Below are 23,141 nucleotides of genomic sequence, written 5' to 3' on the forward strand. Positions count from 1 at the left end.
CAGAATGGAACCACCGCGGAGGCCTATCTGCTCCTCATCTAAACCAGATGGAGATTGTCAATACCATTTAAAAAAACACTGATTTCTCTCTAGAATCTATCGCTCGGATAAAAGAAGTGAAAAGTGGTTGATAACTTCATTGAGACATTAAAGAGAAACATCAAGCAATCGTACGTTTTGTGATCAGTCAGTACGTGGGCTTTTTTTGTGCCGGGCTGAGGTCGTGTCCCTTCCTTCCACCTGCTCAATCTAGTTCCTGTAGAGCAGCTGGCGCTCCACAAAGAGGAAAGAGCCTCTCCCCAGCCCCAGTCATTCCCCCCCCCAGGCCAGGCTGGGCACCGTGCCAGGCCCCACTGAGACTCAACGCACCCGAGAGCCCCACAGGTAAACACTGAGATAAGCTCCGCTGCAACAGGAAAAATAGACATTGTTTAGAGGCAATAGGCAGTTGCTATAGAGACAGTTGCTAATTAACTGCATTGAGTGGAGGGAGCAGAGGGCTGAAGAGGGCCACTCAGGAGGACCTGAGCCTTGCTCTTGCCTCACTCCGCCTCCTCTAGTGACTAATCCAGGTCGCTCTGCGTCGTTCCTCCAGTCTCTCAGATGCCAACGCCGTCTCACATTGTGAAAGCTCAGCTACTGTCTGTCGTCTGGTCAGGATGCGACCCGAGCGGACAGCAAATTAAGTTGTTATTGAATCCAGGCCATCTGTGTGGTTCCAGTGCTAACTAATGCAAACAATTGTATTTCTAGCAATCAGCCCACTTAATCAGCCTGGACCCCCTCTCTATCTGTGTCTCATCAGCTCTGGGATGAGACGGAGGGGCCCGCAGCACAGTGGTGGCCAACAGGATCGGAGTGTTTTGTAAAGGCAAATCCATGGTCTTCTATGTGGAGGATATTAATTGTAGACAAGGGAGATATTAGGTTGTGCTGCAGGCTACATGAGTCCACAATGAGTCACAGTTCAAGCACTAGGACCCAGTGGATCCACGGCTGGGAAGAGAGGTTGGAGTGAGTTCTTCCACAGTTCCAGTAATCACTGCTCATTACTCCAACTCCCCATGCCTCGCAACCCCCTCTTTGTCCTCCCTACCTGATACGCTGACATGCAGATCCCATCCATGAGTAACGCATAGCGATTTGTAATACATTCGAATAAACTACAATGACAAAATGCACAAGGCCCAGTTTCTGTCTGATGGATGTGTGTTAGTGTCAAACCTACAGAATCAGGTCTTTAAGTGTTTTTTGAGTAAAATCCCAGAGGGATCATTGCTATGTTCTAGAGAAGGTAAAGAAACAAGCAGCTGAGTCTGGAACATGTTAAAATACTGAGGACCTCTGACCGACCCTGTGCTGATCCCACTCAATACATCACAACCAAGCAGAGATAACACGTCTGTCAACACGCTCAGACAGAGATTGATCTAGTCAGGGCGATATTCAATAAACACAAACTCAAACATTGTAGATGGTCTTATTTGTGTGTCAAGAGTCTCAGAAACAACCTGAAGACATACAACAACATATACAAGTATACACACTTATAACCAGCAAAAGTTCACTATAAGTTCACAAAGTGCCACAGTGCTGTTACATACGACTCGAAAATGGTTTTCTAGTTTCTGTATATAATATCTTTCTTACATCAGTTTTCTGACTCGGTAAGAGGCCTGAGATTTTATACAGACTGTGAGCTTGGTCAGTGAGGTGGCACGAGAGCAGACACTGGTCATGTTTGAGAGGGGGGGGGGTTCACCTCTACTTTCATTGGATGTTGTGTTGTGTGCTGTGAGCAACTATGACACTCAGATAAGGAGGGGGGTGTCCCCCCTCTCCCAACATCACCAGCCAAGCCCAAGAAGAGAGGGAGGGTGAGGGACTGTGTGTGTGTGTATGTGTGTGTGTGTGAGTGAGAAAGAGGGTAAGGGGGAGGGGGGAGAGTGTACGGCGCAGCTGGTGGCAGCCACACGACCATCTGCTCCTCACTAATGGTTCACACTGGCTTTAGTTCTAAACCTCTGCCTCCCTCCCTCCCACAGCACTCCAGCAGACTCACTGGTCATGTCTCTCACTAACTCACCACTCTTACTAACTCACCACTCTCACAACTCTCACTAACTCACCACTCTTACTAACTCACCACTCTCACAACTCTCACTAACTCACCATGGTGCAGTATGTGTTGTTTCTAATAACTCAAAATAAATATTCCCCCCACTTCGTCCGCTTCTGTGAACAATAGCCCAGTTCTAACTAACTGGAGCCTTTCTTGGGGTGCTTCTCTTCCTCCTTCCTCTGTACTTACCGTACATCTTGCCCTCGTCTGAGAGGATGATCTTCCTCCGCCCACAGGGCGGGTAGATAGCCAGCGCCTCCTGGAAGCTCTGGTCGATGTCGGGGCTCCACACCCCCTCGGGGTCCCCGTCCATGCCCTTCTCGGCCCCGTCGCTCATCCTCTCCATGTCGTCTGCGGGGCTCTCGCTGCCGCTCCAACTGCTGGGGTCCATAGTGGCGCTGCGCTCGTCCATGCCCAGGCCTGGATCACACTGGGGGGAGAAACCTGGAGACCAGCAGCGGAATAAACAAACAGCCAGTTAGTCAGTTACAGAGCAGAGTGTAAACCAGCTGCCTCCAGCACCACCACAGAGCGCAGCACAAAACAGAGAAGCGCAGACCTGGTTCACTCTGGCCTGGGCAGCGGCGGTAGCAGCAGAGCACGGGAAGGGAGCGAACACAAGCGAGACAACGAGGTGAAACTACCGCTATGTTTGTCCAGAGAGTTGGCAGGCCGATGCCTGCTTGTCGTTTTTACACAAGTGCTAAGTTTGAGAACATTCAAACTGTGGCCAGGACCTAGGCATGAGGATTATTCCTATCAACATTTCTCCTCAGCCTAACAAGACATTGTATAGCAGGACAGATCGTTAATGCTGTATACACCTGGTGAGAGAATGTGATCCAATCCCAAAACAAACATCCAGATACAATACAAATGCTATAAAAGAACATGGTAGAAGGAAGCCACAAGCCGAGAGCGAATAGAAGAGAGGCCTGGGGTAGCATTCATCCACACCAGCTGCCATCTACTTGGAAACCAGTATCATAGTCAGTCACTACTCAAAGGCAGTCTGTCACCAAGCTCTTCAATATGGCTGGGGTTCATATAGGGGGAATCGGCGTACAAAGGCTTCGTGGAGCTCCCGAAATACGAGTCTATGTTCACAATATCCCATTCAAAAACGACATTGTCACTTCCGCGTCTAAACACAGCTACTTCGTCGCCTAAGTTTCGTAAACGACGTTCCACCCCAACAAGTAGAACGTTTCCTATAGAGAAAGTGTACAGCTGGAATATACTTTATTCCCCATGGCTTTGTGGAGATGGCCGCACAGCTGCCCCCCCCCCTCCCCCCTCCCCATCCAGTTGCCGGGCAGCAACTCCTTCCTCTCAAACAAGATCCTATTCATGGAGCGCTTTGTTGTAAAGAGCGACTAGCAGCATATGTTTCCTCTAGAATGTCAGTACACTGGAGGATCTGTCTGTCTGTGTGTGTGTGTGTGTGTGTGTGTGTGTGTGTGTGTGTGTGTGTGTGTGTGTGTGTGTGTGTGTGTGTGTTTGTGTGTGTGTGTGTGTGTGTGTGTGTGTGTGTGTGTGTGTGTGTGTGTGTGTGTGTGTGTGTGGTTGACAGGGGTGGGGGCTGCTGGTAAAGAATCTGCCACAGAGCAAGCGTAGCTTTGACTGAATTTGGTTTTTGTGTGCTGAGTGCTGACATTGCACAACTAACTACTGCTATTGGTGGGGGGGAAACGTTCCATTCCAACCACTAAATGACTCTCCCCGACTGATTTATGAACTGAGTTAGTAATCACTAACAGCATGCTGATAAATGTGGGTTATCAGAAGGCAGAAAGGAGTAATTCAAATTTGAATGAATTTGGCTTCATTCAGCATCTTCATGTAAAATACCTTCTCCTTCAGTTAGTTCGACATAGTAGCATGATTCGAGACAGAGTAGCATGATTTGAGACAGAGTAGCATGATTTGAGACATAGTAGCATGATTTGACACATAGTAGCATGATTTGACACATAGAAGCATGATTTGAGACAGAGTAGTATGATTTGAGACAGAGTAGCATGATTCGAGACATAGTAGCCTGATTTGAGACAGAGTAGCATGATTTGAGACAGAGTAGCATGATTTGAGACAGAGTAGCATGGTTTGAGACAGAGTAGCATGCTTTAAGACATAGTAGCATGATTTGAGACAGAGTAGCATGATTTGAGACAGAGTAGCATGATTTGAGACAGAGTAGAATGATTTAAGATATAGTAGCATGATTTGAAACAGAGTAGCATGATTTGAGACAGAGTAGCATGATTCGAGACATAGTAGAATGATTTGACACATACAGTGGGGAGAACAAGTATTTGATACACTGCCGATTTTGCAGGTTTTCCTACTTACAAAGCATGTAGAGGTCTGTAATTTTTATCATAGGTACACTTCAACTGTGAGAGACGGAATCTAAAACAAAAATCCAGAAAATCACATTGTATGTTTTTTAAATAATTAATTTGCATTTTATTGCATGACATAAGTATTTGATCACCTTCCAACCAGTAAGAATTCCGGCTCTCACAGACCTGTTAGTTTTTCTTTAAGAAGCCCTCCTGTTCTCCACTCATTACCTGTATTAACTGCACCTGTTTGAACTCGTTACCTGTATAAAAGACACCTGTCCACACACAATCAAACAGATTCCAACCTCTCCACAATGGCCAAGACCAGAGAGCTGTGTAAGGACATCAGGGATAAAATTGTAGACCTGCACAAGGCTGGGATGGGCTACAGGACAATAGGCAAGCAGCTTGGTGAGAAGGAAACAACTGTTGGCGCAATTATTAGAAAATGGAAGAAGTTCAAGATGACGGTCAATCACCCTCGGTCTGGGGCTCCATGCAAGATTTCACCTCGTGGGGCATCAATGATCATGAGGAAGGTGAGGGATCAGCCCAGAACTACACGGCAGGACCTGGTCAATGACCTGAAGAGAGCTGGGACCACAGTCTCAAAGAAATCCATTAGTAACACACTACGCCGTCATGGATTAAAATCCTGCAGCGCACGCAAGGTCCCCCTGCTTAAGCCAGTGCATGTCCAGGCCTGTCTGAAGTTTGCCAATGACCATCTGGATGATCCAGAGGAGGAATGGGAGAAGGTCATGTGGTCTGATGAGACAAAAATAGAGCTTTTTGGTCTAACTCCACTCGCCGTGTTTGGAGGAAGAAGAAGTATGAGTACAACCCCAAGAACACCATCCCAACCGTGAAGCATGGAGGTGGAAACATCATTCTTTGGGGATGCTTTTCTGCAAAGGGGACAGGACGACTGCACCGTATTGAGGGGAGGATGGATGGGGCCATGTATCGCGAGATCTTGGCCAACAACCTCCTTCCCTCAGTAAGAGCATTGAAGATGGGTCGTGGCTGGGTCTTCCAGCATGACAACGACACGAAGCACACAGCCATGGCAACTAAGGAGTGGCTCCGTAAGAAGCATCTCAAGGTCCTGGAGTGGCCTAGCCAGTCTCCAGACCTGAACCCAATAGAAAATCTTTGGAGGGAGCTGAAAGTCCGTATTGCCCAGCGACAGCCCCGAAACCTGAAGGATCTGGAGAAGATCTGTAGGGAGGAGTGGGCCAAAAACCCTGCTGCAGTGTGTGCAAACCTAGTCAAGAACTACAGGAAACGTATGATCTCTGTAATTGCAAACAAAGGTTTCTGTACCAAATATTAAGTTCTGCTTTTCTGATGTATCAAATACTTATGTCATGCAATAAAATGCAAATTAATTACTTAAAAATCATACAATGTGATTTTCTGGATTTTTGTTTTAGATTCCGTCTCTCATAGTTGAAGTGTACCTATGATAATAATTACAGACCTCTACATGCTTTGTAAGTAGGAAAACCTGCAAAATCGGCAGTGTATCAAATACTTGTTCTCCCCACTGTAGTAGCATGATTTGACACATAGAAGCATGATTTGAGACATAGTAGCATGATTCGAGACATAGTAGCATGATTCGAGACATAGTAGCATGATTTGAGACAGAGTAGCATGATTTGAGACAGAGTAGCATGATTTGAGACAGAGTAGAATGATTTAAGATATAGTAGCATGATTTGAAACAGAGTAGCATGATTTGAGACAGAGTAGCATGATTCGAGACATAGTAGAATGATTTGACACATAGTAGCATGATTTGACACATAGAAGCATGATTTGAGACATAGTAGCATGATTCGAGACATAGTAGCATGATTCGAGACATAGTAGCATGATTTGAGACAGAGTAGCATGATTTGAGACAGAGTAGCATGATTTGAGACAGAGCAGCATGATTTGAAACATAGTAGCATGAGTCGAGACATAGTAGCCTGATTTGAGACAGAGTAGCATGATTTGAGACAGAGTAGCATGATTTGAGACAGAGTAGCATGGTTTGAGACAGAGTAGCATGCTTTAAGACATAGTAGCATGATTTGAGACAGAGTAGCATGATTTGAGACAGAGTAGCATGATTTGAGACAGAGTAGAATGATTTAAGATATAGTAGCATGATTTGAAACAGAGTAGCATGATTTGAGACAGAGTAGCATGATTCGAGACATAGTAGCATGATTTGACACATAGTAGCATGATTTGACACATAGAAGCATGATTTGAGACATAGTAGCATGATTCGAGACATAGTAGCATGATTCGAGACATAGTAGCATGATTTGAGACAGAGTAGCATGATTTGAGACAGAGTAGCATGATTTGAGACAGAGCAGCATGATTTGAAACATAGTAGCATGAGTCGAGACATAGTAGCATGATTCGACACATAGTAGCATGATTTGACACATAGTAGCATGATTTGACACATAGAAGCATGATTTGAGACAGAGTAGCATGATTCGAGACAGAGTAGCATGATTCGAGACAGAGTAGCATGATTCGAGACAGAGTAGCATGATTCGAGACAGAGTAGCATGATTTGAGACAGACTAGCATGATTTGAGACAGAGTAGCATTATTTGACACATAGTAGCATGATTCGAGACATAGTAGCATGATTCGAGACATAGTAGCATGATTCGAGACATAGTAGCATGATTCGAGACATAGTAGCATGATTTGAGACAGAGTAGCATGATTTGAGACAGAGTAGCATGATTTGAGACAGAGTAGCATGATTTGAAACATAGTAGCATGAGTCGAGACATAGTAGCATGATTCGAGACATAGTAGCATGATTTGAGACATAGTAGCATGAGTCGAGACATAGTAGCATGATTCGAGACATAGTAGCATGATTTGAGACATAGTAGCATGATTCGAGACATAGTAGCATGATTCGAGACATAGTAGCATTATTTGAGACAGAGTAGCATTATTTGAGACAGGGTAGCATTATTTGAGACAGAGTAGCATTATTTGAGACAGAGTAGCATGATTTGAGACAGAGTAGCATGATTTGAGACAGAGTAGCATGATTCGAGACATAGTAGCATGATTTGAGACATAGTAGCATGATTTGAGACAGAGTAGCATGATTCGAGACATAGTAGCATGATTTGAGACAAAGTAGCATGATTCGAGACATAGGAGCATGACTCGAGACATAATAGCATGATTGGAGGAGTAGATGGCAGAGATAATTGGGGCAGATTTAGTAAGGCAAACAAAAAAATTATGTTTACTAAAAGGGACTCTGGCGTTACAGAATCTGTCAGCAGATGGATTCACGGCGAAGACAACAGTGACACTCAGAAGTGTTTTTGGAGATGCCTAGCTACTATAATTGCCACTGCCCAGCAGGATATCTGTGGCGCTGAGGTTTTCCTCCACACTCCCACAAGTGGCGTTCACAGAACCTATCTCTCTAGGAAGTAGAAAGGGGCTCACCGCACCTAACGTGATGAAATATGAAGCTCTTCCCGTGGCACAGCCACATGCATATGTGGCACTTACTGAACCGTACTGACATGTGTGGCAACCATAGACCTACATATTACAGCACTGAGAGTGTCCACCAAAGTTCAACAAATAGACATTTAGGCACAGACAGTGATGACTGCCTATATGTTGTTCAATCCGTTTTGTATAACATATGAGCAACATGCATTTGGTACTCAGGAGAAAAATTAGAATTTGCGTGGGACATGTGTAACATGGGGATGTTTTCTGGATCCCTGTAGAGATAATAGGAAAATCCCTCCAGATTAGCATTGTGGTGTTGAATTGGCAAAGAGCAGAATCCTATCAGCGTAGCCACTGCAGTGAAAACTGCATAATTAACTCATCTGTTGAGCTTAAATGTATCACCTCCCTAATCTGCATCCAGAGCCTTGATTATTTCCTGTTAGAGTGGGCCGCTGGGAAAGATTAAAGCACCCCGATACAAACCACATCACAAAAGGCTTTGCAGACAAATACATTTACCCCCCCCCCTTATTCCCATTTCCCAATTATGTAAACCTGCTGCAAAATTAAAGAGGAATCTGGAAGCAATACTTAGGCACTATTTCATCAAACTGGTAACCTGATTTCTAGCATACATCAAATATGCTTTTTATGAGCAACAAGAGGGTGAGTTTTAATAATAAGCCTGATACATTTATTATTTATCAATGTACCTTTTTTTGTTGTTGTTGTCAATAACATAGTAGACGAGTGTATAAATGCTTGAGTTATTTCAATGACAAAAAAACAAACAATAAGAAGATCATCTGGATTTACTCATTTGGATCTGATGTTTGGACATGGTTGCTCCGGGATGTTATGCCATTGTGTACAATGCGGGGCAATGTCTCAGCTCAAGCAGCCTCTCTGCTCCACTGATTCTGTACTAATGTAGAGGAGAAGGGAGGGAGGGGCAAGGGAAGCCAGAATGTTGTGATTGGTGCAATATGGCCGTGCTAGATGCTGGAGTGGGGCCGCTTGTCCGAGGCCCCAGTGGCAGATGGGAGAGGGAGATTAGTCATGCAACAATATACTGTGGCTACACTTACACTGCACTTCATCCTCCAGGCAGGGACAGCCTTCCAAATAAACGCCATGGCATGAATGCGATTCCACAGAAACAGGGGGCATACATTCACACCAGGCATCCATCCACTCTCTCTCTCTCTCTCTCTCTCTCTCTCTCTCTCTCTCTCTCTCTCTCTCTCTCTCTCTCTCTCTCTCTCTCTCTCTCTCTCTCTCTCTCTCTCTCTCTCTCTCTCTCTCTCTCTCTCTCTCTCCTGCTCTCTCTCTCTCTCTCTCCTGCTCTCTCTCTCTCTCCTGCTCTCTCTCTCTCTCTCTCCTGCTCTCTCTCTCCTGCTCTCTCTCTCGCCTACTCTAATTCCAGCTCTTTTGGGGCTACCTCTGTGTTTGCAATGTGCATCGCTGCAGGGAGGGAAATAGGGAGGCCGAGCAGACAGTGTGTCGTAATGAAATGTAATGATATGTATATATGAGCGCTTCCATCACCAGGGGGTTGTGTTGGTAGGGGGTTGACCATGTTATCACTGTAACAGTGAACACAAGCAGCAGCATGGTCCTCTGCCCCTCTGCCTCGTGGGCATGTTCTCTATCTCTTGGAAGCTGTGTCCGTCTAAAATGCAGCCAAAACACAAAACACTGTGTTTTACCAGAACCTCCCTGGCATCCAATCTTCTGCCATGTCTAGGAAATCTGTTCCCCACAGAGGCAATGTGAAAACACCTTCACACAACACTACTAAATGGATATGGCCATGCCTGAAACCTACAAAGAGAGAGAGATGTATCATGGGATTTTTCTCTATTAACCTGACCATTAAACAAAAGCTGGACTCGGAGGTAACCATATAAGCACACAAAGACGCCAGTTACAAAGCCTGAACAGATTTCTGACAACTGCACTAACAAGGCCATTCATAATACAATTATGCATTTTGTAATTATGAAATGAGACCTGTATGAATAAGTACAGATTTAATACAAAAGGATTAATTATCTACAAGAGGCAACCATCAAATGATGTTCTTAGATCTTTTCCAACATCTTACAAGCAAATCGCTGAGTAAAAAAGGCTTTTATCCCCTGCTGTTCAGTTCATTTCTACTGATAGCATGAATTACTTAAGCCCTGCTATTAGTTTATGAGTCTATAAGGCTGGAAATTCAAATTCAAAGGCTGACAACGCCTCCTTTCATGCCTGTCTCTGTCAGATATCTCTTTGCATTTCAATAGCACGATGCATCAGTGAAAGAGTGTGCCCATCTTTTTCCGTTTGTCATTTCAGCATTGGGCTAAGTGAGACATGGCTCCTTTATCTCTCAGGATAGGCCTCAGCATAATGACATTATTTCAATGTCCCTCCACCTGAACGGGTCTATTTACTGCCCTACTATGGCATTAACATTTGCACCTCCTTTGTCGCCTTCATAATTGTAAAAATGGAGAGCATGAAAAATCTAGAATATTTCTGAAATGCTGACTTCTGCCTCGACATTTAAATTCGCTATGCAGTCTGTGGATTTTATGTAATTAGAGGTACATTACATACATTCATAGCAAGTTTTGGGACCTAATCCTATACAAAAAAAATAAAAAATTAATTTGAGCATTAGGGTTGAATGGCAGGAACCCGGTTACTGAGAAAATCACTCCCTTTTCACGGGATAAATAACTAAAAGAAACCGGTAAGTTGTAATAAAAATGTATATGAACTGTTAACCCATCTCAGTATGGAGCGCAGTTCACAATGCATGTGTAGACCTATCATCTCATCATGGTAGCTTTTTTTCTTGTGACAGGTAGGCCTACATTGCAGCGTAGACTATGCTACAGTAATATAAAGACCGAATGCGCGTCTAATTTACCCATCTACATCTGGCTTTCGGGGATCACCTTGTTTTTTCATTGTAAATCAAAAACTTTTCATTGCAGCTGCAGAGTTTTAAAACAGCCTATCACTCAAATTGCTTTGAATCAGTGCACGTGCGAGCACTCTCTCACAGTCTTTCTCTCTCCATCAACTCCATTCAAATTGTATCCAAAATAGATCATCCTGTTCTAGATTGATATTTAGCCCTATATTTAGATGCCCTAGCCTACCTCTTTCAGGTAATACATTAAATACAGTATTAGCCTTACATTTAGCTAATTAATGATGGGTTATGTATAATACGCTTCTAACTTGTAGCCTCTGTCTCTTGCATAATATGCAAACACCTGTGTTCTGCTGGACTCTCCTTAAAAAAACACTCCTTAGCTCTTGGAGTCCCATGCAGGAAAAGATAGACTAGAATAGCTTGCTGGACATCATTTTTTTTGCATTTCTTATACCAATAGACTATTGGAAGAGGGACGCAATGTCACGCCCTGACCTCAGAGAGCCTTTTTATGTCTCTATTTGGTTTGGTCAGGGTCTGATTTGGGGTGGGCATTCTATGTTTTGTTTTCTATGATTTTGTGTTTCTATGTTTTGGCCGGGTATGGTTCTCAATCAGGGACAGCTGTCTATCGTTGTCTCTGATTGGGAACCATACTTAGGTAGCCCTTTTTCCCTCCTTTCGTTGTGGGTAGTTAACTTTGTTTGTGGCACTAATGCCCTGTAAGCTTCACGGTTGTTTTTCGTTTGTTGTTTTGTTGGCAACATTTTGAAATAAAAAGGAAAATGTACGCTCACCACGCTGCACCTTGGTCTTCTTCCATCAACGGCCGTGACACGCAAGCTCTTTGTTGCTGAATGTTAAATACAGCAGCCAGTAGAAATCACGGGTAGTTTGAAAGAAGAGCGAACGCGCGATGGCGGTAGGCTATAGCAGTTATTTATTCAGACCCATAACCATTCAATCTTCGTGAAGAGAAATGAAAGCCTTCTGCATCTAATTCTAGTCCTATATTATTCAAGGTTGTCACTAGAACGATGAAGATAAGGACAACGAAACTTATTTCATTTAACTATGCGTCAGCCTACTAATTATACAAATTGGCCCTATTATATTTCAAAATTAAAATCAAATTTGCTAGCCTATAGCCTACTTGTGCTGCACCAAATTTGGATGCTCTCTTCTGTTTTATCATAGTTTGAATGATGTGTGTAATTCCAGTCCATATAATACAGTATAATACAATACAATACAGTAATATAGATTAGCCTACTGGAGCTAGTTTCATTTATTTACCCAAGAGAGCATAGCTAGCTACATTATGTTATTCTGTCGGACGTAATGTGCCTATATTCAATATGTAATGGATAACGGCACAATCATTTGGGCCTTTCGGGACTGGGGCTCATTAAATGTCATTAATGTAGGGCTCATAAAATGAATTTTTAATACACTGCCTTCGGGAAAGTATTCAGACCCCTTGACTTTTTCCACATTTTGTTACGTAACTGCCTTATTCTAAAATTGATACAATCATTTTTTCCCCCTCATCAATCTACACACAATAACCCATAATGAATAAGCAAAAACAGGTTTTTAGACATTTTTGCTAATACAAAATAAATTTAAAAAATGAAATATCACATTTACATAATTATTCAGACCCTTTACTCAGTGCTTTGTTGAAGCACCTTTGGCAGCGATTACAGCCTCAAGTCTTCTCGGGGATGACGCTACAAGCTTGGCACACCTGTATTTGGGCAGTGTCTCCCATTCTTCTATGCAGATCCTCTCAAGCTCTGTCAGGTTGGATGGGTAGTGTCGCTGACAGCTATTTTCAGGTTTCTCCAGAGATGTTCGATCGGGTTCAAGTCCAGGCTCTGGCTGGGCCACTCAAAGACATTCAGAGACTTGTCCCGAAGCCACTCCTGTGTTGTCTTGGCTGTGTGCTTAAGGTCATTGTCCTGTTGGAATGTGAACCTTCACCCCAGTCTGAGGTCCTGAGTGCTCTGGAGCAGGTTTTCATTAAGGATCTCTCTATACTTTGCTCCATTCATCTTTCCCTCGATCCTGACAAGTCTCCCAGTCCCTGCTGCTGAAAAACATCCCCACAGCATGATGCTGCCGCCACCATGCTTCACCTTAGGGATGGTGCCAGGTTTCCTCCAGAAGTGACACTTGGCAATTAGGCCAAAGAGTTCAATCTTGGTTTCATCAGACCAGAGAATCTTGTTTCTCATGGTCTGAGAGTATTTAGGTGCCTTTTGCAAGCTCCAAGCGGGCTGTCATGTGCCTTTAACTGAGGAGTGGCTTCCATCTGCCCACTCTACTAGAAAGGCCTGATTGGTGGTGTGCTGCAGAGATGGTTGTCCTTCTGGAAGGTTCTCCCATCTCCACAGAGGAATTCTAGAGCTCTGTCAGAGTGACCATCGTGTTCTTGGTCACCTCCCTGAATAACTCTACCTATATTACCTCGACTAACCGGTGCCCCCGCACATTGACTCTGTACCAGTACCCCCCTGTATATAGTCCCGCTATTATTTTACTGCTGCTCTTTAATTACTTGTTACTTTTTATTTCTTATTTTTATTATTTTAACTGCATTGTTGGGTAGGGGCTCGTAAGTAAGCATTTCACCTGTTGTATTCGGCGCATGTGACCAAGGCCCTTTTCCCCGGATTGCTCAGTTTGGCCGGGCGGCCAGCTGTATGGAGAGTTCTGGTGGTTCCAAACTTTTTCCATTTAAGAAGCCCTCATCCTCCACATACAACACCCATTCTGCCAGTCACATTCTGTTAAAGGTCCCGAAAGCACACACATCCCTGGGTTGCTCCTCTTTTCAGTTCGCTGCGGCTAGCGACTGGAACGAGCTGCAACAAACACTCAAACTGGACAGTTTTATCTCAAAGACTCAATCATTGACACTCTTACTGACAGTTGTGGCTGCTTCGCGTGATGTATTGTTGTCTCTACCTTCTTGCCCTTTGTGCTGTTGTCTGTGCCCAATAATGTTTGTACCATGTTTTGTGCTGCTACCATGTTGTGCTGCTGCCATGTTGTGCTGCTACCATGTTGTTTTCATGTGTTGCTGCCATGCTATGTTGTCGCCTTAGGTCTCTCTTTATGTAGTGTTGTGGTGTCTCTCTTGTTGTGATGTGTGTTTTGTCCTATATCATTTTTTATTTTTTTTATTTTTAATCCCAGCCCCTGTCCCCGCAGGAGGCCTTTGGCCTTCTGGTAGGCCGTCATTGAAAACAGACTTGCCTAGTTAAATAAAATTTAAATAATAATAATGGAGGCCATTGTGTTTTTGCTGCAGACATTTTTTGGTACCCTTCCCCAGATCTACAATTCCTTTGACCTCATGGCTTTGTTTTTGCTCTGACATGCACTGTCAACTGTGGGGCCTTTATATAGACAGGTGTGTGCCTTTCCAAATCATGTCCAATCAATTGAATTTACTACAGGTGGACGTCAATCAAGTTATAGAAACATCTCAAGGATGATCAATGGAAACAGGATGCACCTGAGCTCAATTTCGAGTCTCATAGCAAAGAGTCTGAGTACTTACGTAAATAAGGTATTTTTGTTTAAAAAACGTTTTTCGCTTTGTCATTATGGGGTATTGTGTGTAGATTAATCCATTTTAGAATAAGGCCTGTAACGTAACAAAATGTGGAAAAAGTCAAGGGGTCTGAATACTTTCCGAAGGCCCTGTATATGGCGCATCAAGCTCAGGTAGCATCAGGTTTGAATGTTCATGCTGATCAAAGCTCCAATCAAATCCAGATATTTATATGCTTTATAATGCTTTTGAACGACACTTCCGGTTATGGCGGGAAATACCGGGTTAACGGGGAGAAAAGTGATTTATTCTCGGGATGGAACATTTGTAAAATACCGGGGAAAATATTCAACCATAATGAGCATGCACTCCTTCTCCCAACACCAGACAGAGAGAGACATCCTCATTACCAGAAGAGACTGGTCCTTAGTGAGCACGGCTGGATGAGGCTCCAGTCCAATCACAGCTCCAAATGACATGACAAATGACAACACCATCCTCAGAGGTGCAGCTCTCGGCTTTTGCCTCAACACCACAGAGAGCACCAACCAACCCCAGTCCTAACCAGGTGGCTCTGTCCTGTAAGACAGCAGTAACAAGACAGCAGTAACATGGTCATTGATGTGTCAGAGGACTGTTGCCACACTTGTTAATAAGGGACACAGGCTGAGACCCAGGCTATTCACAGAGTCACTGAGTGGTGCTCCGAGGTTTCTATTGAATACAAAAACACGCTAGCTAATTATCACAGGCTGTGAGAGGGGGAAATGCCAGTGTCAATGCAACAGTCAAGTCTGAGCAGATTACTACATACCACAAGCCCTGACTGAACGCCATGGAAATGCTCTTATTAGCGACATAAAGATAGATAGACCCAGGGTTTTAGAAAGGGCTCAAGCTATGACCCTGCATGATATAGGATCCACCGTAGTATAAGGCAAGGATGCACGACCTATTGACAGTCACTCTGAAGACGAATCCATTTAAGTGAATTTCACAAATATTAGTCACAGCATGTAGCTTATTTTTGGAGTCTGATGTCTACCATTGTATAGAGCTAAATTGAATTCTACCCTGATGAGTCATGCAGTTCAAGTTCAGTCAATGCAGTTCAAGGTGGCCTGCACAATAGTGACAACTTCAGATACATTCATTGTACGCTGGAAAACTGGGAACAGAAATATCAAATAGAAATCCTGTGTTCATTTTGTGTTCAATATAAAGATTGATCCAAAAATGTACATATTGTATTTTCCAACAATCACAAACAGTGCTGAACCATTTCACTTTAATAGATGAAACGGATGCCACAAAAATGTTATAATTTTTGTTCGTGATGCAATAGTATTTTAAACGTGTAGTAGGGAAAGCCAGCAATTTGAATGGTCTACTTATTGCTACATCATGATACAAAACACTGGGGCGCTGCATCTCTTTTATAAAAACAAACCCAACACACAAATTAGAAATCAATTTTGACTGCATTAAAGCAATAACATGTAACTGTTTCCAGGCAACAACTTAATTGATGAATGGTTCATGAAAGAATTATGTAAAAAACAGAATATTTTGTTGGGGGAAAATAAGATACGAATTCAGATGTAATAAGCAACAGTACTAGGTGACCCACTCGTACCTACACTAGTCATCTAGTTCTTTTAGCCTCCTTCTACAGTTCTGAACTGTTGACAATGTCCAGCTATCAGGCTCTGGAGGAAGAGTAATCAGTAAACCCAAGCTAACCTGGCAGCAGCGTAACTCTGTTAGCGTTCAGGCCCCGATAGACAGCTACAGTACCGGGATACTTCACTAGTCCCACTACATGGGGAAGACAGGAGGGCGCTTGTTGTTTGTCTGTCTCCCCTCCAGCAGTGTCATCCCCTCCCACCTAAATCATCCCCTCCCACCTATTTTGTTCGCTGTCCGACAGCCAGCCAGTGCAGATTCCCAATGGTTCAATTGGTTCAATTGAGGCTCGTCTCTGTGAACTATGGAAAGGGGTCCACAGTAATACTGTAGTACTATATTTATTTATTTTTATTTAACTAGGCAAGTCAGTTAAGAACAAATTCTTAAATTCTTATTTACAATGACGGCCTACCGGGGAACAGTGGGTTAACGGCCTTGTTCAGGGGCAGAACAACAGATTTTTACCTTGTCAGCTCGGGGATTCCAAACTATCTCCTGCAATTTTCAGCTTTAAGCAACACGTGGTAGTAGCAGCCAAAAAGACTTTGCTTCCCCCATGTATTGTCCATATATCTGTGAGCAGGCCCACTTCCTCCAGGTATTGTGTTGCTGGTGTGTTTCCTATAAGCGCAACTCCTATTCTTCCTTTTAGGCGGCTATATTGCTGAGTCAGACCCCTCTGTTATCTGTCATCTTCCTGGGGCGTCACTCTCTCCCCTCAACAACAGGCTCTACCAGGAAAGACAGGCCTGGGTTGGAGTAATATCAACATGCTCCAAGAAGTGTGAACTCCAGAGCAGCCTTCTGCGTGTAAGTGTATAATCCTTCCTTGACACTCCGCAGGATAGGAGCATGTGGTTTCAAAGGGGGATGTGAACCCTGTGTGTCCCTAGGCTAAACACTGATACAACCTCTGTTAGAAAACAGTCACGGTGCTCAGGACCCAACAAAGAGACCGTTTCAGCTCCACCTAACGAAATGTACAAACTCAATTTAGCCCAAATTGTGTTTTCCTTCTCTTCTATTGAAATAGTTAGACACCTTTTATTTACAGACAAAAGTGCAATGGGGGGATGGGGTGTGATGGTGGGAATCTTTTATTTAAATCCCCTTGCAAAGTATATTTTTGTCAAAAGAGCCTAGATATTCACTGAAGTATCATAGCTGTTAAATTTCCCATTTTAGCAGATGCTCTTATTCAGACTTTCAGGAGCAATTAGGGTTAAGTGCCTTGCTCAAGGACACACTGACAGATTTTTCACGTAGTCGGCTCAGGGATTCAAACCAGCGACCTTTCGGGTACTGGACCAACGCTAATAACCGCTAGGCTACCTTCTGTTAGTACTTAACCAATGATGTAGTAGGCCACAGTAATCCAAGTAAAGTAGTAGCATTGTGCCAAATGCTAAATAACATTGTAGGAACCAACAATTGTACTCAATTTATCTGCTATAAGGTATTTTTTTTTTTCTTGTGGTATAATCAGTACATGTTGCCACTACTACTGTATTGTAGTCAGTCCAGGGAAAGGAAGTAGTTGGAGCCTGGATTTCCTGTTTCAGCTAAGGCCAAGAACTCTGAGGAGGTTTGTTTGAGCTTCAGGTTCTGACTCATGTAAGGACGGATGGGTTGCATATTGCTGTCGTGACACATCGGTCGTAGGACGCATCATCTGTAGCCTAAACAGCTATCAGGATTTTTACTTTGGAAAAGAGAGACTTGAAACAAAAAGGAAGATAGCATTTCAGCTGTCAGGTGGTTTGAATTACGAAGCTGTTAATCGCTGATGCAGCTATTGTATATTTAAGTAATTTAAGTGGTATAATATGGTTTAATCCCATTGATTAAATAGATGGCACGCCTCAACTTGTTACATTTGGACAACATTTGTTGTTGTGAGGGCTGTTGGTACTAATTTCGAAGGGATAATGAAAGCACCCTTGTCTGTCACCCTCTTTACATTCCTAACCCTGTGGTCTTGTGTGTCCTAACCCTAGAGTTACAGTGGTCCCATGGTTGGTGGACAGGGCCAAAGTGCAGCCAGAAGAAGCTGGCAGGCAGAGATTCCCCGCGGCTGCAGCTAGCACTGCCATGACGTCACTGGCTGAGTGCCAGCTGTACGGTTTTGGTGGCACCCATCGTCTGCTTTGTGGGGCCGTGCGCGGCTGAAAGTGCGGCGCAGCAGACCGTGCTGAAACGCTCCCTTTGTGACACAGGGTTTACCTCAGGGCACGGAGGGAGGCCCGGAGAACAGGCCAGCAGAGCGGCCGGCCCTCCTGCAGCCAGGCAGCCATGCCCCTGGAGGACGCCCATTGTTCCCCTACTCTCCAAACAAAGCCTGCCCCCCGTGCCTCTGCCCCAGTGCTGTGACACACCAGCCCACCGCACCACGCATTGTTGCTCTAACAAACCCATTCCCAAATGTCATTACATATGAATTTTCTTTCTTCTCTTTTACACTCCATTTACTTTCTGTTGAATTGGCTATCCCTCCCAAAATACAGCCTTTCTCTGTTGCCGCCGCACATTTTGTGTCCTGCGAGTATCAGACAACAAGGTAACTTATCAGGCCAGAGAAATGAGACATATTTCTCTCAGGCAATCTATCTCAGCATTAATTTTCACTACTCTGAGAATAAGACACGGGAATGACAGAAAGGGACCAAATGATACACCGTTTCCACTGACAACTTATTTAGTTTCATGGCTTTTAGTTAAGATGGTCACTTCTAATGTTTAAAATGGCCATTTAAGACAAAATCTCTTTTAGAATAGTAGAGGGATGATGATTTGCAATCAGATGAAATCGTGAGAGATTCTTGTTACACAAAGCAGTGTAGGCCTATCATTCCCACATTCAGAAGGTAAATCACCTGTTGATTTTATAACATGTTGACGAGACCAATGGTTCTTAAAAGTCATGTCAATTTAATATGTTGTTGTTTGGGATAAAGTCCAGGTATTTAACATAGATTCAGATAGGCTACTGTAATTTAGGGAGCCAGGTTATCCAAGTGACTTTCTAAGGCTGTGGATGCTTCGGTGTGTCAGGCGTTCCCCTTTCCCTATACAAAGACAGAATAACAAGGAGAAAATAGCTGGCGACTCAAAAATCTACCATATTGTAATGCCATTGATAAGCTAAATTAAGCGGATAGCACCGACTAGGCACACAGGAGCCATATGGTGCCTCTACTGCCTGTTGCAGGCATAACAATAGGCTGGCCTAGACAGTGAGGGGCAAACACAACCGAACAAATAGTCGTTAGTCCACATTTCCACAGCAGGGAGGGGTAAAACCAAACGTCTGGATTTGCATTTTTTTTCCCTCTACAGGTGCATGAAGTACTAAACCAGATGTCAACGGACTGAAGAGTAGGACTGTTTGCCCATGGTGATTCAACAGTTTCATACGCACTGGCGTAGCACACAATCCCTGCAGCCCACGCAAGGCAGGGGAGCCCACAAGCCTTTGGGGTTGGGGTCCAACCAGAGGTTGGGGCCCCCAAAAAAATATTTGGAAATTAGCTTTAAAATTGGAACATTTTCTCTCAGACGCATGGAAAAATTTGTAAAATAGCATGAGATTAGCTATTAAACTGCAAATGTTTCTCTCTGCCACATGGCAGCAAAACAAAATACAAAAAAAATAAACATTTTTGTTGCTCGGACCTTCCGAGCACGCGAAACTGCGCTACGCCACTGTCCATATACTCACAGCCTGAACCCAGCAAAGATAATAAAATACCCTATTTCCCTCCATCCATCCCTCCCCTCTTCCAAAGTTACCCACAGTCCTCCACTCCCAGAAGTAACTGGTGAGTTTTGCACCTCCCCCCACCCCTCTGATTTCAGAAGCGGTTTTAAGTCCCTCTTGGCTAGACAAAATATTTATTTCAAGCTTTATTTTCAATCTAAAAACTAAGTCCACTTTGAGGAAAGTGATAATGACATTAACTTTAGTGACATACCAATGGTCAGATTGAAAAACAGTTTCATAACATATAATGTGGGTGAAAAAATCAAGACAAGTAAAGCTGAATACTTGAACACATTTGACTCAAGTCAGTATTTCACTAAAGAGATCTGTTAATTATCTAATTGAGATGAGATGTTTCACATTATTGTTTCAAAATAGGCAGGTTATTAAAATTGGATTACGCATGATCAAAACAAACTTCCAATCTAATCCATGGGCTCATGGAATAATTGCAGGCATATTTTCTTTGATGAGAGAATGGTGATTAAATTAAATGAAACACTGTACTTATCATAGCATTCATAAACCAAATTACAAAAGATTTTCATTTGCTTCTTGGACTCATGAAATCACAGGAGGGTTAGAGGCTGTATTACACACTTGTACCTAGTCGAATGAATCATTAACGAAGGCAAAGGCCCTCTGTAATATAGACTTCTACTTCACACATAATGTACCAGATAGTTAAAATAATGAAAATATGTTTTTTTTTATATGAAAATATCAAAATAACTTCTAAGGAAAAATCATTCGGTGGTGAATATGATTGCAAAACTGTTTACACATCCAAACACTACTGTAAACAGAAAGATATCACACAACAATAATTCCCCCAGGCAATAAGTTACTGATTAGGATACAATATTACATCATCGACATGTTATATTGTACGAATAAAATGTGTACTTACAGATGTCAAAGGGCCAAATAAAAACCCGAAATGCAACAAGTCCTCTTGACTTGTATGCTTTTTTGCGCTAGGAAAGCAAAATATCCTTTACGGCAACTCCCTCCCTATTGGGGGGGAAACACAATCAAAAGTGTCTGAATAACTTATATCATGTAAAAGCAACAATATGTGTTCTACAGTAATTATACGACGATGTACTGTGGCGCCGTCGCAATATACAAAGGAGTCTTCAGCTTATTCTTTTTATTTTTAAATGTCAATTTTCATGCAATGTCGGACGACGTCTATGCACAAAGTGAAAGCGACGGATCTCCGATGTATGCTAGTTCAGCCAGCCAATATAACAAGCTTGCAGTTTCTACAATCTATTTCACCAGTGGCCTACTTCTATTAGATAGGCTACATATTTTTTTTTATATACTATAGTCATCCTTAAATAATTTCCAATTAAATCTGACCACTGATTTCCCAGTTGCCTACTAACGCATCACAATAAGTTATCATACAAAGTAGTTGGAAACTTACCTTAAACACCTCTATTATGGTTAATTGTCACAATTTGAGCTGTTTTACGATTTTGCTGTAAGAACTGAGATGTTTTTTTCAGAACTGACAAGGTTTTTTTTTCTCCAGACCAGCCGGCTAGTGCGTAAAATTCGCCGCGTATCTACAGGGATGCGAAGTATGCGCGGAATGGGAGCAGGAATGAAATGAACGCAAAGATTGAGTTTTCGGGGCGGGGCGTGAGTGGCGTCATTCTAAACTCTGAAGCCATTGAGCCAGACGGGTGGGAGGGACTGTACACACTCAACAAAAGAACAGTAGTGCGCCCAAACTTCCTTCAAAGACAAAACGAAAAATCTGTGCATATTATACCTAGACTATCCACTAACTCTCTTTGATATTTCTGTTTAGAAAAAAAATACAACTTAGATTCCAAGAATGATCCACGAACTAATAAGACTGTTAGTTGGCATTATACTATCAATAGGATAACTTTCTTCCCAAATATACATTATAAAAAATAAAAAACTTTAACTAAAAAAACAGCTGTAGGTATTTATTATGTAGCAGAAAAGAGAATGTTCCCATCAAAGCTGATTTTCAAGCTGCCCAGCAATGCACCTGAATTGTTATTATCATGGCATGTCTGTTGGTGTCAAGTCTATAACCTTCCATCCTGCAGCATGTGGATGGAACTGTACCTACAGCTGACCTGATGACCAAATCATTACTTTTGACCATTACAAAAGGCTGTAAGGTCATAAACGGAGAGGGAGAGGGAGTGTTTCACAACCACTTGTTTGCAAATGTGTAAAAGCCAACTCATCTTTCAAGGAGATAAATTATCACAATAGATTAAGGACATTTTTTTTTTGTTAAACGTTTATACCTCTATCTAATCATACCAACATTTATGAATTAATATGCACCCTTGCAGCACTGCCTCAGACTTTTAAGGAGTTGTTTTTTGAAACTCATCCCAGCTCATGTTTCAGCCCTGGGGCTCTTAAGCCATGTCTTCAGATGAGGAGGGTCTTGGCACAAAGCCAATAGGTATTCCTGGGTCATGACCTGAGTCAGCAGCCACAACCTGACACCAGGGCATCCTGACCCCTCTCAGAGCCAGTCTCTTTATCCACAGCAGGGGACAGATAAGATTGTCCTCCCCATTTCTCACATCGCTCAGCAATACACGCATGCACACAATCACGCTCACACAAACACACACGCAAACAGAAGCGCGCCGCACGGACGCACACACAGGCACAGAGGATATGACGCTGCGTTGTCAATATAATACACATGCAGATTTCATGGAAACCAGAAACATTACTAAAAACTGTCATGATTAAGTAGAGAAACGCTTGCCTCTCCATCATAAGTGTGTTGATGTTTAATGTCTCTGCTGGCTTAAATTGACCCCTCTCAGCCTGAGGTCAGAGGTTAAATTGGCCTGATTTACTACCCTATACCGGTGACGTATGATCTCTCCTAATCCATCTCCCAGAACAGCCACCAATATAACAGATCCTGGGAGTTAAATACTTAGGGGGATGGACAGGGGATGAAACACATGGAGAACATTATATATTGTATAATAAACATATTGTATAAAATAAAAATGCTAAGGTGCTCTGCCTTCATTTCCTCTTCTCTGCCTCGGCCCGTGACAGTCCCTTGGCTGCAGTATCATGAACTGGCTACTTGTTTTGAACATCATATGCCTTCGACAGAAGAGCTGGTAAATTAGATCTCAGCATGTGAGCAGTCGCCATCTTGTGGTCAGAAGAAAGCA

General features: G+C 43.1%; 1 protein-coding gene across 2 annotated transcripts in view; it reads right to left on the reverse strand.

Moving 5' to 3' along the window:
* Positions 1-21,527, reverse strand: part of LOC139540265 (transcriptional enhancer factor TEF-1-like) — a 50,785-nt gene extending 29,258 nt beyond the window's left edge. The window contains exons 1-3 of one of the 2 annotated variants that reach the window (XM_071343958.1): positions 21,368-21,527; positions 20,843-20,946; positions 2,312-2,566 (exon numbers count right to left, since the gene is read on the reverse strand). In XM_071343958.1, coding sequence (XP_071200059.1) covers positions 2,312-2,534 — 223 coding nt within the window. In that variant the 5' untranslated portion in view covers positions 2,535-2,566; positions 20,843-20,946; positions 21,368-21,527. The remainder of the gene's footprint in view (positions 1-2,311; positions 2,567-20,842; positions 20,947-21,367) is intronic. The other variant, XM_071343959.1, reaches the window with a different exon arrangement.
* Positions 21,528-23,141: the final 1,614 nt, after the last annotated feature.

This window comes from Salvelinus alpinus, chromosome 15 (genome assembly GCF_045679555.1).
Source record: "Salvelinus alpinus chromosome 15, SLU_Salpinus.1, whole genome shotgun sequence".
Classification (NCBI taxonomy): Eukaryota; Metazoa; Chordata; class Actinopteri; order Salmoniformes; family Salmonidae; genus Salvelinus; species Salvelinus alpinus.